Source organism: Cydia splendana, chromosome 15, assembly GCF_910591565.1.
Source record: "Cydia splendana chromosome 15, ilCydSple1.2, whole genome shotgun sequence".
Classification (NCBI taxonomy): Eukaryota; Metazoa; Arthropoda; class Insecta; order Lepidoptera; family Tortricidae; genus Cydia; species Cydia splendana.
This window is the reverse complement of record NC_085974.1, coordinates 11,996,382-12,015,882: the sequence shown is the minus strand read 5'-3', so window position 1 is coordinate 12,015,882 and position 19,501 is coordinate 11,996,382. Positions and strand designations below refer to the sequence as shown.

The following is a 19,501-nucleotide window of genomic DNA, read 5'->3' as shown; positions in this document are numbered from 1 at the left end:
TATACATACCTATTTAAGAAGTAAGTTGGCATTCAATGGAATTGAATGTCATTTTAATCAGTTGTAGGTGGGTATGTACCAAATAATAGTAATCTGAGAAGGTAGGTAGGTATACGTAAATTACATATACGTCGACCTAAGTAATGATGAACAAATTAAACTGCGTCCAAAAACATGATAATTTAGCCATTTTAAAAGAAAAAAATATAATTCCAATCGTCACAACGGGGACCCTATACAGGATGCGCCATCACCGATGCGATCAGAATGATGGCGACCGTACACATACCTCTATATACGCGGTAAATACGCTCCGAAGATGATGGACAAGATAAACAAACGACGAATACGACGATCAGATCCCCGTCTCGCTCTCGCCAACCGGGAGGCGGAGCGAGTGGAGGGAGGCGCGATGGAAACGGTTAAATGGTTATTTTTTGTGTCTTGTCAATGAAGGGACGCCCGGCCCCAGGAGTCAGTCAGTTGCACCCGCTTGCACCGCGCACCCATGTTGCACGATTACACGGACCCGCGAAATATGAACTACGATCACTGTGACTACAGAACAGTGCCTATAAAGCGGGAGAAGGACTCCGAGTACCCCGACGACGAGAATTTCTATAGCTACCCTCCTATGGAAATCAAAAGGCAATCCGCAGAGCAGGGCTTTGCGCCTTCCTCCCCTACACACCTCATGGACCTCAGCAATGGTACCGAAAGACCGACGCAACAACAGTGGCCGTCCAACGTGATATTTGACAGTGACGAACGAGAATACCAGCCTCAATACCACCCGTATGAACCAGAATACGGCCAGGAGCGGCAGAGGCAAAAAACATTCTACTTCGACGATTCCAACTCGCAAGACACCGTACGGACGTTCTACGAACCGAATGAAAACGGGGAATACAGAGCTTCCACTGAAGAACGCAGCGACGGAAGTGACGAGCAACGGAGATCGAAGAGGCGTTCCTCGAAATCGTCAAGAAAAAAAGCGCAGTCGTTCCAGGAAATGCAGATACAACGCATGATGGCTAACGTGAGGGAACGCCAGCGGACGCAGAGTCTTAACGAAGCCTTCGCGAGCTTACGGCAGATCATACCTTCGCTGCCCAGCGACAAGTTGTCTAAGATACAGACTCTTCAATTAGCGACTCAGTATATCGAGTTTTTGTACCAGATTTTGTCGAATAACGAGTGCGCAACAAGCGAAACAACGGACTCCGGCGGTGAACACGGCAAGTACTTAGCACAGGACAAACTTAGCTATGCCTTCTCTGTGTGGAGAATGGAAGGAGAGTGGAATGGACAGACGTGATCCTCATCTAGTGTTTGACCAAAGAAAAAAGACGCTTGATTTATTCCATAGTATTAAGGATTGTTGATTATTTTTAAAGTGATGATTTTAAAATGATAGGAATCTTTCACGATGTTGCATCTGGCATAAAGGACTTTCGTCCAAGACCAAGTGATTTTGTACATAATGCATTGTTACATAAAATGTGATAGTTAAGGAGATATTTTTTAAAATATCAAAGATGTGTATACGAAATTTACACACTGTAAATAAAGTTATTAGAAACTCCAAAGAATCGAAAAAAGCATGTTTAAAATAAATTAAATAATATTAATCTCGTAGGATTAAGTGATTATAATTTAAGAAGCTGATTACCAAAAAATAAAAGCACAATGTTGGTAAGAATTATTAGAACCTACATGTATTGTGTTTTTTAATTCCAATAAATTTTAATTATCAAAACTAAAACATTTTACTTACTTTTTCTATCCTACCTCAATCGATTTTTATGGGTTTTTAAATTTCAAATATAAAACAACAGAAATCATTATTAACCAATTTATTAATTACATTTACACTATTTTCATTTTGGTAAATCGTATCGTAAATTACAATAATAACTATATACATGTATATATTAATAGTAAGACTCCCTACCTCCCTATTAGTTACATAGTAGAGTTCAACCGCCCCCTAATATTTATTTGCATCCATTGAAAAGTTTGCTCCTTGAAAATTGACATTGGACCTATCCTGTAGGGGTCATCCACTAATTTCTTCACACGTTTAGAGAGAGTGAGATGGTCAAGAAATTGTGAAAAGGGGCTCTCCCCTTGTCAGTTACAAACATTTTAAAATTCATCAATTTCGTGTGAAGTAATTTGTGGATGAACCCTTACTAGCTGTAATCGGTATGCGAGTAGTGCTTTATAAAAAGCAGCGAATTCGAGACATTTATTATAGATCTCTCTCAATAAACAAGTGTTTTATCGTATAAAGAAGAAGCTTAAATGACTTGTAATATGAAGTGAATATAAAAAAAAAAACAAATTGTGCTAACAATCAGACCATAAAGCTTTAATATTCATCCCTAGAAAGCGTAAGTAGCCACCAGTAATAAAATAAAACCACGTCACAGTGACACGCAAATCAGTAAGAAAAAGAGATTAATAAAATATTAACTGTAGGAGGTCCAATAAAGCCCACGGCGGTTGCCGCAGCTGCCGGCCACTGAAATTACCAGGACAATACCACTGACTGATAATAATCCTTTGTTCTTAATTAGCTCATTAGATACAATAATCCCTTTAACAAATGTGTTACTTTCCCAAACAAAAACACTGTACAAAAATATGCGTAAAAATGCTGTTTACAATTTGATTTATTTTATACAGTTGATCAAAATTTTATATAAAAATAATTTGCGATTATGATTGCCTTAGGTAACGCGTATGTACCTATACAAAAAATATAAAACATCAAAACAAGGTCAGATCGACCATTTTAAAATAATGTTTTATAAGTTTAAATTATCTTATACTACATATTTCACTTATGGCTTCCATAAATCATCACAGACTCTGCTTCTACCAGTTGATTTATCTGCAAACAAAAGTTACATTTATAAATCGTATACTTAAACTTATAGAACCTTTATAGAACGCAACAGTGACGTAATGGCTAGTATTCACTAACGCGTCAAACCCTGGGGGGTCGACTATGCCATCAAAATAGAACAAGGTACGACAACTCGACTAAAAATGTTATACATATAAAAAATAGCAAAGCGCAAAAAAAATTGACACTTACATGACTGTGATTTATAAAATAAACTAAACAAACCCGTAAACGGATCACAATTGGGATTAAATCCCAGAATCTTGATTAATAATTAAGTACGTCCACTTTTCCTAAGCCACATTGAAATGTTATCGACGAATACGTCATTTGTATGATTGCTGAACATGTTAAGTTGTAAACCATATCACAGAATAAATAATAGTACTAGGTACAGAAGACTCACTCTCTAACAAAACGCGTCTGTTACGATCAGGACAGATATGGCCGCTAGGTGGCGACAGCGCCACGCGCGGCTTATGGCTAGCCACCAAAATTGGTGTGGAACGGATGTACTTTTAGCTACCTGTAGCAAAGCGACGAAATCGCGGAGTTAGCCACGCTTGACCATATTTTAATTATTAAAAAATGCAGGGAATCTGTCAAGGAGCCAGTAGATTGTTATTAACTCTTTAAATAATCTGACTGAAAAAAGTTTTAACTAGAAGTATGTCTGCATTACAGCATCTAAGCAGACCAATCTGATTTTACAGAATCATCTGTTTTAGGGCCACCCCACACTAGCGTCTTGGGTGTCGGCGTCTAGGCGGCAGCAGCCATAGAGTTGACTGGAGGCCGACGCTCGGAAGACGGGTCTGTGGGGTCTCTCCTAACGATTTTTTTTACAGAATTTCGTTTTTTCTTTAATTTTGTGATGAGTTAGGTATTTATTATTAATCATACATATAGCTGGTCAAGCAGATCTTGTCAGTAGAAAAATGCGGCAAATTTGAAAAATAGTCACGAAGGGATATCGTCTCATAGAAAATTTGGATTTCGCGCCTTTTTCTACTGACAAGATTTGCTTGACCATCTATATATAACACTAGTCAACAATTCATACAACACTTGCTAATGAAGCTAGCTTCATTATTAATGGAGTTTAGTCTGTAGTCTCGAAATACATATTTCTATAAGAAATGCTTACCTCATTTGGCACAGTTTTGTCGAGAGACACCACCTGCATCTCGGCGTCGGCCTCCGGCAATATCCATCCCTCCTCTTTGAGATCCACCGTCTTTAACAAACGACACAATAAGTTGACTATACTATCTCGATAAAAAGCTTTAGTATTTTGATAAGAAACCGGACAAGTGCGAGTCGGACTCGCGCACGAAGGGTTCCGTACCATTACGCAAGAAACGGCAAAAAAATCACGTTTGTGCCCCACTTAAATATTTATTTTATTTGGTTTTAGTATATATTCGTTGTTATAGCAGTAACAGAAATAACCTATCACGTTCATGAGATACAGTCTGGTGACAGAGAGACAGTCAGTCTTAGTAATAGGTTCCCGTTTTTACCCTTTGCGTATGGAACTCTAAAAAGAAGGTTATGGTTTTAAACATTCTAAGAGAGATTTCTAGCTCATTATTATGCTACATCTGATATATAGGTTTTTCAACGGTATATAGGTTGGCTTTTTTTTATATGGAAGGAAGCCTCAAGGGCTTTTATAGAAGGTAATAACATTTACTCGTGGTGACCTCTTATAGTAACATGAAAATACACAGCAGCATTTAGGTAGGTACACTTTACATTAAAATAATGTTAAAACTAATGCCTCGTTCCCGCGACTTCGTTCTCACATAATTCGCTTATAAAGTTATCACACATAATATAAAATTAATCCGAAATATAAAGTGTCTCACATGTTAATCCAGGTAATAAACTATTTGTGTGACAAGTCAATGCACGCGAATAATTTTAATACATTGTATTTTCATGTTCTAATGACGCATGCCAAAACATTTCAGTTCAAACATCCTTGAATCACAATGAAACATCGAATCCACATCCTTGGATTGCCGGTCCAATGCGTTACCAATGTGGGGTGTGTCTCAACTCATCTCAAGACTCAACTATTGATGAGAAGATTTTGTGAGTTACTACAATTAGATTAAAGTTTTGGCTGTGTAAGGCTGTATTAGACTGTATCCTGCTCTTGTATCCGTCTGACTGTCGTTTTCGTCACATAAGTTTACATAGTCTTTCATGTTGATATCATGTTTCACATATACATCGTTGCTTTATGCATGGAGTAAATAAGTATAATTTCCACAGTGTTGACGAATTTGTAGTTACATTCATTTAAAATATGCCACAAAACTGTTTCTAATAAACTGTAAGCCATTTTTCTTAGTTTCTCAAATAATAAAATTGCCATAAGCAACCATATACATACTTCGTCTTTGACTTGGCGGTAGAGGCAGCAAGTTATTAAAATCAATTCTGCTTACGCTGCCAATTCCAACACCTACGATTACAATTAATATTAATTTCATTATTTCGTCGAAACTCATATTAAAGTCAAAAAATCAACAACGCACCATAAATCCAATAAAACAGAATGAATATTTTTCAACTTTACCTCCATAACAATTTAAAAAATATAACTACGCGTGTTTGAGTAGACCTTTTTACCGCTAACGTTTAGATGAAATATTTTAAATGTTTTTATTTGTGTAGTTAAATTTATAATTTAAAATTATAAAATTATAGAATGTATTATTTATTAAGTTCATGTTGATTTTATACAAATAAAACTGCAAATTATAGCAAACATTGTTTTTTGTTTTTTTTTTATAGGCGTAGTGGCAGAGTGTCATTACGAACCATAAAGCAAATACTGCCTCTAGTTTTTTTTAATGGATGAATGTCACGATGCTGTGTCACAAATATCTGTGAAATGAAAATTAAAAAAGAGGACTTTGCCGGCCTAGGCCTGCAAGATGTGTATGAAATTCCATTAACGACCTTTTGTCCTAGCCGCACCTGAAACGTCATACTTCGCAGCCTATTATAAGGAACATAACATCAATATTTCATTGCATGTTTGAGAAAAATGCTTTATGCTTCGTCATACTGAAGCGGGTCGAGCGCCGCGTACAAGCGGAAGCGAGTGATGCGCGCACTATATACGTACCTCGCTCTGATGCAGTGTTACAAAGCATTTTGCACTATACTAAGCCCCAAAATGAACTACCTTCTACAAGGCATAACTTTTCTTTATTCATTGAATGTCTTAGATTAGGTTATTTATAATATGAATATAAAATTAAAATATAAAAACACAAAACAATAATACATATAAACACATCATAAAAAACCTAACCTAGGGTGCCGCCGGCAGCGGGGCTTGGCCCAAGCTGCCGGTGGTCAGGGCCGCAGAGTGAGGAAACGACGTACTATACGCGCCGTGTCCAAAATTACCGCCTTCTGCATCTGACCCTTGATCCAACCACCTAGCGAGTCTCACTAGGTGTTGGTCGAGACTCTTCGCTATGAGACCGTTCGCTAACATAACTTTATTATTACTTGTCAGCAGCACCACTGCCCTATCTGTAAAACAATTTACAAAAGCAAACTGACCGTTTTATTGATAGCGTCCAACTCCTGGTTGTGGACTTGTTTGATGTGGTCCTTGAGCGCGAACGTTCGCGCGTAGCTCGCTCCACACAACGTGCAGGCGAACTTGAGGTTGTTTTGCCGCGCGTGCGTTTCTGTGTGCGCTCGTACCGCGTATAATGATGCGAAAGGCCTGCAAGACAAATTAATATTGACTCTTTTTGACACAGAAGGCGGATGCTTACCCGGGTAAGATTAACCCACCCTACACAGGCACCTGCCGCGATAGCAGATGACGTTGGTTCGATTCCAGCCTGGGGCACTGGAGGCCTTGGTCACTTTTTCTTAGTATTTCATTTCAAAAATTATTTTATTTCATTTAAAAAAATATTTGTTTAAATATGAACTTTAAGAGCTGTCAATAGAGTTGAATATCATATCCGCCATATATGGCTTGGTATGGGGTAAAGGGTTAACTACTTAAAATACTTAAACCGTTGATTGCATGTATCGGTATAATTTTTTTGGCAATTATTTTTTGTCATTGGGGTAATATCATTCAAAGAGCCTAGGACCCCGTTTTATAAGCTACAAGTTAAAAACTTACATGTGTAATAACGACGTTTGACACGAGCTTCACGAATGGCGAGGGGCGTTTTACCGTAAAATTTGTGAAATTGTAACTTTTAGCATTATAAAATGCGGCCCACGTTTCCATTTTTAAACACGCCAGTAAGGATGGTATGGCTTTGTCCAATGTGTATTGCATCTCACATTTTGCTTTAATGAGAGAGTGAGACGCACAAAGAAATTGGCAGGTGGAATACCATTTACCTGTTACAGTGTGTGCAGGAGAAGGGCTTGGTGTGCCAGTTCTTGTGCCCCCCGAGCTGCACGCTGGTCTTGAACGCCTTTGGGCAGTAAGGACATTTGTACGCGCGCACTTCGGAATGTGTTAGTAGGTGGTGGTTGTATACACTATGCGCTTTAAACCTTATATTACCTGTTACAGTGTGTGCAGGAGAAGGGCTTGGTGTGCGAGTTTTTGTGCCCCGCGAGCTGCACGCTGGTCTTGAACGCCTTCGGGCAGTAAGGGCATTTGTACGCGCGCACTTCCGAATGTGTTAGCAGGTGATGGTTGTATACACTGTGCGCTTTAAACCTGGGTACGAGAATTAAGTTTTATTTTTACGCATCCATTCATATTACCTAAACGACGACAATCTCAACCAAAGCTTAAAATGGTAAATATCTGTTCTTATTACAACAGCAACTCGATGTGAAGCGCGCAAAATAAGATGGCGTTAGGATTTTATGCGCGAATCGTTGTAAACTTTATTATTGCTAGTGACTGTACAGTTAGCACCTAATATCCTTATTTCAATGGTAAGAAAGGTGTGTTACGATATATTTGGCCACTGTGGCAGTGACTGTACCCTTACCACTTAACCTTGACGATACCTACACAATTTTTAAAACGGAAAAACACCACATAATATCATTATAAAGTACGATATTACGAAGATGCGATAAGACCTTATTTTTTTGCAAAAGTCGCCTTAGGATTGATTTTCTAGGTTTTTGGGAGATTATTTATTGAGAAGATAACAGAAAATTTTGAATTACAAAACCGGCAGCGGTGATAATGAATTGCGAAAGAAATCATCTTGTTTCGCTAAGTCATTTTTCTAAACTCCATAGGTGCTAAAAGTCCAAAATCAAATTGGAAGATGTAAATAAACTGTACTAACCTCTTGTTGCAATGTGGACAGGCGTAGGGCCGCGCGCCGGTGTGTGTTCGCATGTGCAGTGTTAGACAATACGACACCCGGAACGATTTGCCGCAGATTTCACATGAGTGTGGTTTCTCGCCTTACAATACAAAAAGCATGTGTTAGAAACAATTTCCTTTTTTTTGAGTCATTATTTATTAGTAGTAAAATGAGATTACTAGACGTTGTGACAAAGATGGTTGCTCGATGAATGGACCAACCATTTATTTTTGTCTCACCCAAAACTTTCTTAATTTTTAGAGCTCTGCACAAAACAGTTTACATTTAAAGTACACATTCTTATTTCTGATAAGGTAATTTACATTTTACTTTCCGGTGTTTTTATTTGCTTATCACAGATTATTGGTCCGAATAGCAATGATCGCAGTCCACTCAGATAAATTATGACTTTTGGTGGACTACATTTTCATATTACTTGACGTCAACTTTCAAATAGTATGTTATGTATGAAATCGTCGCCAGAGCTTCACTCTCATAAACGCAATCAATAATCAAATCAATGAAAACGCGTAATTTTTTACGGGTATTTCCCACGCAAATTTTCATACCAAATGCTACGTCAAGTAATAATGGAACTTATAGGTATATGTATGCATTCTTACTGTCAAGTTTGTGCAAATTTAGCGTGGTCAGAGTATATAGACTGAGGCATTGCTTTGAGTGTACGACTCAATACATACCTGTGTGTATCCTCTCATGCTTGACCTTTTCGTGCGGCCGCGCGAACTGCCGCGTGCAATACATGCAGTTGTACGGGAGGGACTTGTCTTGCTTGTTCACTTGGACCTGAAACAATTGCGATTGTAAGCCCTATTGCTTTGAAATAAGGACTGCTATTGATTGTTCTATGAGTAAGATGATAATTCCACGGATTATAATGTTGATTATTGATAAGTTCACGGGTCATTTTACATTTTAACTGCGTAGCAAACGCGTTTCAATTGGTTCTGAGTTCTTGAAAACGACTTGTACAGTACATATGATCCTATTTTCCCGCACTAGTGCGTAAAATAGCACTTTTCGTGCGTATGTCAAAAGTTTAAAGGGCCATATGTACTGTAAAACGTTGTACGATACACGTGCGAATAGGTAATTCGCAACTCGTGGCGATTTAAAACACTCCCTTCGGTCGTGTTTTAATTATTCGAATTTCCTCTTTTCCGCACTTGTATCGTAAATAACTGTTAGCACTCTCCTAAACAGATAAAACATAGAAAATAAAATAAAACGTAGTCTAACGTTTTATACAGTTTATATATGTATATTATCCTCTTACAATGTACGTGTCTTCTTTATTTTTATAGCGAAGTGAAAAGCAAACAAGCATTCAGACCGTTCAATGGAAATAATATGCTTCGATGACGAGTGCCTAGATTTGCGTCGATCCATATAAAAATGTACCTTTGGATGATCGGTTATCATGGAAAACGGCGTCAACCTGTATATTCGTATGTACAGTCTTTTCGCGCCTTAGCCATATTTTGTGACGTAATTAGAAACTTTTAGTATGGGAAGAACTCGAAAATTGCAAAAAAAGAAATTGGCTGTTTCATACATTTTGGCAGATCTTATTGACCTCTAGTGGCTCTAGCAGGTATACCTTGCAAAATTTGTACTTTGTGTACCTTATCTAAGTTGTGCACGCTCATGTGCATCTCGAGGTACTCGCTGGAGTGAAACTTGCGGTTGCATATGTCGCAGTTGTACTTGTTATCAGTGTTGTGCGAGTTGTGGTGCACGGCGCGGTAGTCGATGGGGATTAGCTTGTCGCATATCGAGCAGATGTATTTGTCGTTGCTGGTTTCTGTGCCTTCGGATTCCACTGGTAGCTCTATTGGCCGTGCTCTGTGGAAAAAAATATATTATAGGAATATTGCAGTCACCACACGGGATTGTTATACCATTTAGGGTTCTCGCTAAATTGGAAATTCTATAGCGTATTGAACAAGCAATTTAGCTAGGAGCCTAAATGGCGCAACAATCGCAGAGCGTGATGGTACTTATTATTGACTTATTTAAAGCGAGGGTAGACCTATTGAGGAGAAGAGTCAACCGCAACAGAAACCACTGTTTTCGGAATCTCAAAAAGCCGCAAATGTCTAAAAACACTTAACTGATAATATTATGGGAGGCTTGAAGAGCCAAAGAGCAAAGAGCCCCATGCGACTTGCGAGCTGCGGGTTGCCGACCTCTGACGTAAGGGAAAAATTAAGGTTATAAAAGGTTTGAATTTTGAATACGTACTTGACTGGATCATGCATCCGTTTGTGCAACTTTAATGATTTGTTACTGGGAAACACGGTTGAACAAATATCACATTTGAACGGCCCTGTCGAGTCCGCGTCTTCTGAAAGCAAACAAAATCATCCTATAGGTACTGTCAACTAAAAACCATCCTAATTTTAGTAATTGAATATTTGTTTGTAACACAATTAGTTAACAGATTGACCAGCCTTGCCGGGCTAGCACATGATTGGCGCGACAGTAACTTGCGGCGAGATAAGACTACCCGTCCCTCTTTTATTAACGTAGTTAGAAAAAGACGGGTAGTCTATCTCGCTGCGAGATACTGTCGCACCAATCATGTACTTGGCCTACTGCGGTGGATACTTTCTATCTCGGGAATCATGGCCTAAAATGGCATGGCATGAAATAAAGGGGGAAATTTTAGTATGAGAGTATAATTTTATAGGAAGGTGGTGTATTAAGAAAAGTGAATCCAGTACCTATAGGTACCAACATTACGCAGAACTCGCGTACAAAGGTTCGGATTAGAACATAAAAAATAAAATATCTATACAAAATGTACAAATAGGAGGATGTGTGTAAGCATGAATGTGGTTAATGTAAATAATAAAATAGGAGTAAATCATACCAGTATGAGCTTTGTGGATTTTCATATGAGCACTTAATGACTTAGAATTTTCATAAGCAACAGAGCAGTGTGGACATTGGAATTTTTCTGAAATATAAACAACATTAATCATACTAAAGTTAAACCGAGAAGCATGATGATTATCGCTAAGCACTTGTAGTAAACAGGTAATATCTAAAATCTTGTCGGAGCCATTGACGTATATCTAAGGACAGGCCTTACGGGCAATAAGAATGGGGCATGAGTGGGGCCAGTACAGCGGTGTGACACCGCTACAACGCGATTGGTTGATGAGTTCGCATCACGCGCGCGATTGGTCGCAACTAGTTGCGTTAGACTGCACGATTGGCTCAAATTCGTGAGTGACACCGCTGTACTATTTTTAGTGCCCGTAAGGCCCGTCCTTTAGATATACGTCAATGGTCGGAGCAAAGTAAACTTTTGGCTATTTCCTATCCTAGTGAAATGACTGCTTGGTTGCTTTTTATCAACGCGTAACCACTCGTAACGTAACGGAACACCATCCACCAGACGTATGACATTATATAGAGTTCGCGTCTTTCTAATGCGCGTTGGCGAATGTGACATTTGCTACTGTTTGATATAGTAAATTCAATGGAGTTGGCCAGTCAAAGTATGTTACAAATGGCGCCAGCATTAGTTTCCTGTCAATCCCTAGAATTGTGTCAATTCTTTTTAATGGCCTGGGTAGCCTTTAAGCTAAATCTCATAGAACAAAACTATCTTAGAGAGAAAAACCTGCCACTGGCGCCATCTATGCAAACTTTTGACAGTTGCCCACACCCAGCCACTTGGTTCTCTCATTTGATTTGATGTCAGCCTTTCTAGTATTTACCGGGCTAGCACATGATTGGCGCGACAGTATCTCGCGGCGAGATAAGACTACCCGTCCCTCTTTATTAACGTAGTTAAAAAAAGACGGGTAGTCTATCTCGCTGCGAGATACTGTCGCGCGAATCCATTACAATGGGTTATCTTCAGTGCTGTATTGACTTCGTCTCCTTTAGTAGTCACATGAAGTTGTATATCTGTGACGACTACTTGTTATTTGAGCCTGGGTCTTTAATTAATTAGTTTACTTACGAGGTTTACAGGGTTGTGACTTGAACTCGTCCAACGAGGTGACATATATATTACAGGTCATACAGTTGTACACTTTGACTTTGTTGCCACCCTCTAGCATTTGCATCTCTTTCACTACCACCTTGTGGTATGGACCTTTTTTAACATCTGCAATTCAAAACAAAAAATCAATATAAATTTTCGGAAAGATCGTTTTCTTCTTATCTATAGGCAGGTTTTGCAGCCATAGGTGGTGTGCGTTGGAGGGTCTGCCATCTTGTGACCTGAATCGGAAACATATGTGCACATGTACATTGCCAAAGCAAGTGCTTCCATCTACCGTTCTCGTCGGTACGTTTCCTTGTGCATAGTAGGTTCTGCCATCTTGTGGGCTCAACGGAAGCATAAACGACACATTTACGCCTCTCGCCTAAAATCTGACGGCTCCTATTTTATTTTATTTATTTTATTTAATGTTTTTTTTACTATCCTAAATGTCGAATTAAAAAGTAGGCTGTATAAAAAGACCACAGTGTACCCATGTCACTCTTTGCTAAATATTTCAGGTAAATCGACTCCCATTAAACCCCTATTGAGCAATCTATGTGAAAGACGGGACAGATCTGGGGGACTTTTAGTAGGTGTATATGATTATCTCTGTCTATGATTGAAATGAGACAGTCCTTTGACAAACTATAGTCATACTATTTTTTAGTTCACTTGTTAAAAAAAAAACAATATTCATTCAATCTCAGTATAAGGCAGGCCTGTAAAACTTTACGCAAATTATCTATTGTTGTTTTTATTTTTAAAGGACATCCCTTCACATGAATTTGTATGAATGAGAGCATCAATCAATGGGCAATATACCCTACATCTAATTACACGACTTACCTTCTTTGTTCTTCAAATTAGTAACAACACTGTCAACTTGCACTAGTTTCTTCTCCACTACGGCCACGGGCCGCGGCGGCTTCGACTTCCTTTCAACTAGCAAATCCGTGTTCAAAGGTTCGATTGTCACTGTAATGATAAAATTGCAATAATAATTTATCATGATACGTTAGAGTTCAAACAGGGCTACTCAACTTGCTCCCGGCAGTACAATAAATTGATTATAAAGCTTAGAATAAATTTAAAATTGGAAAAATTACTGTCTTGCGTGAAACTTGAACTCACGGCCTCTGGAACTCCTGGTTTTTATTCTAAGCTTCATAGCATCGTTCGCAGACGTTTTTGCTTGTTAAAAATTTAATGAGTTGATTATATGTATTTGGAAGATGGTAAAACAATAAAAACCAAGTGCCAATTCCAAAAAGTAGAGCAGCCAGATGTTGATGTTTAATTTAACCAGTCTCTCCGGGACCATGTGGTAATAGATTTCAGCAACTTTTAGTTTTAGGCACTTGTTTGCCTGCTTTATTCTCTAGCCACTCACTAATCAAAACAAGATTAATGTATAATTTCTGATAAAAAAAAAATAGAATGTGCTTTGAGTACAATCAAATGGCTGTATAGACCCCTGTGTTGTTTTAGTTTATAGCTTCTACATTTAAGTTAACCTACATTTCTTTTACAGATATTACAGGTAAACATACAATTATTATCCTCTAAAGTAGCATTGAGCAGTACAGGCGCTTCCACAATATCTCCCGTGTCCGTGATGACGCGCCGCGATTGTTGCAGCTCCCCAGTTGTTACGTCTTCACCGTTCATTGGTTCATAGTCTATGGGTAACTGGCAGCTATCTAACGACTCCTGTAAGAAATTGATAAATCTACTAAAATCATTGTACTTATCTGGATTTTTAAACAACTAATGCTAATCTGTAATTATAAATAACAGTCTGATAATAGGAGCAATGTAAATAACTCATTCAACATTGATTAAATCATACAGAAAGATGATATAAGTCTGTAGTCTCTGGCTATGACTTGTTTGAAAAATAGTTTGATTTTAGTTTATACTTGTTAGCGGACACCGGAAAAGACAGAGTAGAATTGATGACTGACGCCTTACTAACCCATTCTGCCCTTACAAACTCTGTAGAGTTTAACTTGAAATATTTTAATAATACATGTGCCATAAAGCAAATTCTTGTGAGATATTTTACACAAACGGGTCTACCATGATATAATTTCAAAATTTAATTTTTATAAACTAATTTCGGGTAGTTTAGTGGTGTTTTATTAATATCTCCGTTGACATTTGTTGGGACGTCAGTCTTTCTGTGACCACAGCTGGTGCAACTCAGCTGAAACGTCGGAATTAAAGGTAAAAACAATTAATTATATTGCGGTAGACTCGTTTGTGTAATTAAATATGTGTACAAAATGCGAGAGTTTAAAGTGTTAGATATTTTACAGCCTTGGAAATTGATGTAGGTGCATAGTAGGTTTAGTTTGCACCATGGCTATAAACAACAACATATAACAATCCACAACAATTTTGCTTATGAAAACTACTTGTTTTTTTAAGTCCAGTATACCTAATTTTGGTCACAGAATAAGTAATAGTACTACTGTACAGAAAGGACATTTCCTACAAAACCGAAGTTTGACAGCGATTCAGGGTCGAATCATGATATCCTTTTCTATCTTATGGCACTATATCTTTCGACTATTTAGGGTTGTCAAAATTCAAGTAATTATCTTATCTGTGGTCATGCACACAAAGGGACGTCAAGTTATGTCAACCCTAATAATTGCTCGGAGCAATGCTGAGCCGAAAGGAGCCAAGTTTGCCCGAAGTTAGGAGTGTCTCCCCACTGCTTTGGTTTAACACCTTTTATTCTTAAATCAAGCTATGGAAAACATCAGACAAGAATATTATAAAAGCCAAAACCAAGACTCTTTGTTGAATCTGTCTTATATTCACCTCAACTACAACTTCCTGGTCATTGTGGTAGTTCTGTATGTGCTCTATAACAGATGAGAAGGAAACTCCACATGTGTTACAGCTGTAGATCTCCTGGGTCTCCTCTGGTTCATTCTCGGGCATAAGTGGATCCACAGGGTCCGTCTCTAACTTCATATCTGGAATACACCAAATAGTTGTGTTGATTTCGCGGATTCATATCAACAGAATATTTGAGGATTTTACAAACTGACTTTTAATAGTTTTATATTATAACAAGTACCTATGATATTTATTGAAAGAATCATTATACTTTAACATACTTTTTTAAATGTTATTGGTGTATTTGGTAGAATTGTATATCCAGCACATAATTAAAATATTGCTATATTTAAAAGTTAATTGAAATAATAATCCCAATGCAAGTACTTACTAAGTCCATCTCAAGGAAAACAACATCATAATTACCTTTAACTGTAGTCAATGATATAGTCCCATCACTGTTTTGCTTAGTGAACACCGTGCTCCCAGACTTCAACACGGATTCCTCCTGTGTGACTATGACATACCGGCTCTCACCATCTTCCTTGACTAGCTTCAGCTCCTGGGTCTGAAGGCAGGGCTTGGCTAGCTGCTTGCTGAGTAGTTCTACATACATTCTACTAACATCTGACACATCTTGGGTTTGATTTAACATCTGACTTGCTTGGTTTTCTAAAACATTAGTATGTAATAAGTATTAATAAGTTTTCTAATAGTTTTATTTTAGGTTGTAGAATTCTAAGAATATAATTCTAAGTTATCACAGTACCTACACTTCTATAAGGGAGTAAAAAGCGTGTAATTCAAAATAATAAAGTGATTCAAATTGGAACCAACAGACCTGCCACATTGTGATGTTCTAGAGTCGGAGTCTCTTCAGCAATATTATGGATTGCCGCCGGAACTATAGGGTTTGAGATCACAGCCTCAGACTTAGGCTTTGGTACACAATTATTTTGATTTAAATGATCTATCATATGTGATATTGAGGAACATTCATCATTGCAAACTGGACAGTGCAAATTAAGCCAAACTTTAGACAAGTGATGAACTAACAATTCTCGAGAATTAAATACCTCGCTACAACATAAGGGACATTTTAACAAAAGGTCGCCCATTATGAGGTAATTACATGCATTTATTCTTAAACCCTAAATCTTAAAAGTTAGATCACTATTTTGTAAACATAATCTAATCATTCCTCGGTGACGGCCAAGTGCTAAATTCAGATTATTTATATACACTTTTTAACCTGAACAACTTCACACTAATAGAAGATTAGACGAACGAAAATCCAAATCAACGCAACGAAGTGCGGCGGACATGACACATCTTGACAGCACGTGTCTATGAGTAGAGCGCCTCAAAATACCAAAGACTAAGCATACAAAGTTTTTTTACAACATTTATGCCACTTGTTGTCCAAGTGAATTGAGAATTGAAACAAGGAATGCCGATTATGTATTGTAACTTAATTTAGAACAATACTTTCAAATAATATTTATTAACTGTTTGTAATGGTCTACGTTAAAAAAGCAGGGGCCTTTTTTTTACAAATATGAAACAAATTTATAAAGCTTGCAACACTAATAAAAATTAATAAAAAAAAGAATATCGCCATTTTGTAGTATTCTTCGTGGCATTTTCTCATTATTTTGTGTTAAACTAAGCAAATATATCCTTTTCAGCCCATTTTAACGGTACAGCTCTTGTGTTTGATAGTAGTAGTTTTGGGGAAATAGTTTGATCCTTGGAGGTTAACTGGTAAACAGTTGTAATAATGACACAAGCCCAGTAATGTGAACACCTATATATTTGTTTATGTACATCAATTTGGCGCGGGAAAATTTGGATTGTTTATCAAGATGCTGGGAAAGAGGATGCACCACAACAGCAAAGGTAGATTAGCGAGCAAAGGGCACGACGGCAAACCATCTAGCCCAGGCATTCCACCGTACAGCAAGCCAGCGAAAATGCCCGGTTCTGTGTCTGTAGGCAAAACCAAGGTAGAAGCGTGCCCGATCCCTTACATCAAAATTCAAGATAATGTTGTCCATTTGCCGCGGTACACGGCTATTGCAGCACGATCTGCAGATGAACCTATTGGAATGGACGAATTAGATGCTTTGCAACTAGAGTTGGAGTCATTACTCTGTAACACAGCACTCCGGGTGAGATATTTTCAATCAGAAATTGAAAGTATTGACACAAATGAATCAAAACGGGAAAAAAAGGGTAAAGCTGCTGGCAAGCAACTACAGTACCCTGTCAAGAGGAAATTCCAAGATGATAAGCTTGTTAAGACCAAAGACTACACAAAATTGTCGAACCAGCCCAAAATGCCCAAATTCAAGAATTATCCTAATCCTAATAACACATCATCTGGAGCGTCACATAACAATTACTCAAATGATCTGATGAACTCTGATAACTCTGTAAAACTGGAAATGTCCCAGTTGGCGCTACCTAAAAACAATATTCCGTACAAGTTTTGGAATTCAGTAGAACCATATTGTGCACCTGTAACATTGGATGACATCAAGTTTCTTGAGTCTCTGTTGGCTCAAAGCAGTAATACAACTCTACCGCCCATCCCCCCTCTCGGCAGACATTATTCAGAGGTATGGGCTGATGAACATTTGACTGAAGACCAAAATGCATCTAACCCAAACAAACAAAAATCGTCTGGGCTATCACCAGATGCCTCTATGTTGCGCAAAAAGTCTGAAAAGTTGAATGAAAATATGATCAGTGGGCCTTTGACTCAGCGGCTAGTGTCAGCCCTAATGGAGGAAAATGTACTTCCATATGAAGTACCAGACATCAAAGTGAAGCAGACAACCAATGCCAAGAGCAACTACAAAAACTCCCTGACATTAGAGAAATGTCTAAGAAAAGAGCTAGTAGAGCAAGGCATCTTGGACCCTGAAGACTTGCCTCCCTTGACCAATCCTGCTGATGATGAAATACTTGCTGAGATAAAAAAATGCCAGACTGAATTGACGGCTGTGAGAAAAGATAACTGTCGTAATTTAAAGAACCTTATAGGCCTGTGCAAGCAAGAGATGATCCGTCTGAACCTAAAGAAACAATTGGACCAAGTGGACATGGAATGTATTGATATTTATAAGAAGATGGTTGCAGCCAAACAAAAGAAACGGCCCATCACAAAGAAAGAGAAAGAAGATGCATGGCGCGCGATAAATGAACAGATTAGGCTTAATAAGGAAATTAATTCTTTGCCCCTTACAGGCCCCAATACCAGCTAATTAAGTAAACCTAGCATTAAGTATCAACTTTTATTTTAGCTTAATATTAATAAAGAATGGCAAGCAAATAAATTGTTTTTTTAACCTTAGAGAACAATTTGTCCTTAAGGCTGCTGTACAGTCAACGGTAAAAATATGGGTGTACAAATCATTTCAAAAATATGTCCCATAACTCTTATGTCAGTGAATTAAGAACTATGGGACATATTTTTGAGTAAGTTGTCTACACCCATATTTTTACCGTTGACTGTACAGTGCTGTACAGGACATTAGGTCCACTCTATGCTAATTGATGCAGGTATGTGTGAGAACAAGAAAGTAATAAATAAAGAGAATAGTAGGATACAGTGGGTTCCAGGAATAAGAGAACAGTCACAGCCACTGCATCTGTATTTTGTCTTTGAGCGTACAGCTTGGCAAAAAAGAGTAGAAATTAAAAAGTGGCAACACTGTAGTGTCGTCCCTTTCAAACCAATTTAAAGAAAACGGGACCACACTACAGTGCTGCCACTTTTTAATTTCTACTCTTTTTTGCCAAGCAGTGGTATCCAGACGGGACTGATCATATCCGTCGATTTGATCAGAAATGAAATTGGCGTCAATCTCCAATTTTAGATTTATGGTGATATTAAAGCCCTCTAAATTGAAAAAATGCCCCAGAACGAAAATACTGGCCTCACAAATTGGTATTCTTGCGTCCGCACCTCATTTTATTGGTAATATCGGATATCGGTCATTATCGGCGAGCCAAATTGGTATTTGCGTCCTTACCTCCTGATTCGATCGGGCAATTGAATCAGATTGGCGAAAAATTGACTAATCTGGATACGCCTTATTTATGAACTTGTGGACGCTAGATAGAGTCAGACCAAGAAATGTCTGCAGCGGATTTGATAGCCCACGCAGTAAAAGTGTTATTTTAAATGTCAAACTTCTATGGAATTATGACGTATTATTAACAATTGCATTGCGTGGGCTATCAAATCTGCTGCAGACTTTTCTTGGTCCGACTCTAAGCATATATTGGCAATTTGATTGTCCTGTCTGAACTAGCCTTTAATCATGAACCCCCAATAAAAATCAGCATATCAATTTTGCGTGT

General features: G+C 38.0%; 3 protein-coding genes across 5 annotated transcripts; 2 read left to right on the top strand and 1 right to left on the bottom strand.

Annotated features, from left to right (window-relative positions):
• The first annotated feature begins 307 nt into the window (after positions 1–307).
• LOC134797645 (protein twist-like) lies at positions 308–1,759 on the top strand. The gene has a single exon (XM_063769980.1). It carries the CDS (start codon positions 509–511, stop codon positions 1,316–1,318), a length of 810 nt encoding a protein of 269 aa, XP_063626050.1. The 5' UTR covers positions 308–508; the 3' UTR covers positions 1,319–1,759.
• Positions 1,760–2,029: 270 nt separating this feature from the next.
• On the bottom strand, positions 2,030–16,473 carry LOC134797644 (zinc finger protein 397-like). Of its 3 annotated transcripts, none has more exons than XM_063769978.1 (15): positions 15,972–16,473; positions 15,557–15,802; positions 15,110–15,267; positions 13,831–13,990; positions 13,127–13,255; positions 12,254–12,400; positions 11,150–11,236; positions 10,519–10,621; positions 9,900–10,119; positions 8,955–9,060; positions 8,233–8,353; positions 7,316–7,474; positions 6,506–6,674; positions 4,062–4,151; positions 2,030–2,899 (listed from the first exon to the last, which is right to left on the bottom strand). In XM_063769978.1, the coding sequence occupies exons 1-15, from the start codon at positions 16,246–16,248 to the stop codon at positions 2,846–2,848; spliced, it is 2,226 nt and encodes a 741-aa protein (XP_063626048.1). In that variant the 5' UTR covers positions 16,249–16,473; the 3' UTR covers positions 2,030–2,845. The 3 variants fall into 3 exon arrangements, with proteins under 3 accessions (XP_063626048.1, XP_063626047.1, XP_063626049.1); XM_063769977.1 differs by lacking the exon at positions 7,316–7,474 and adding an exon at positions 7,485–7,643 and having other exon boundaries at positions 2,031–2,899; positions 15,972–16,472; XM_063769979.1 differs by lacking the exon at positions 7,316–7,474 and adding an exon at positions 7,485–7,643 and having other exon boundaries at positions 2,031–2,899; positions 10,519–10,618; positions 15,972–16,472.
• Positions 16,474–16,737: 264 nt separating this feature from the next.
• Positions 16,738–18,471, top strand: LOC134797643 (transcriptional adapter 3-A). Its single transcript, XM_063769976.1, has one exon. It carries the CDS (start codon positions 16,996–16,998, stop codon positions 18,397–18,399), a length of 1,404 nt encoding a protein of 467 aa, XP_063626046.1. The 5' UTR covers positions 16,738–16,995; the 3' UTR covers positions 18,400–18,471.
• The last annotated feature ends 1,030 nt before the right edge of the window (positions 18,472–19,501 follow it).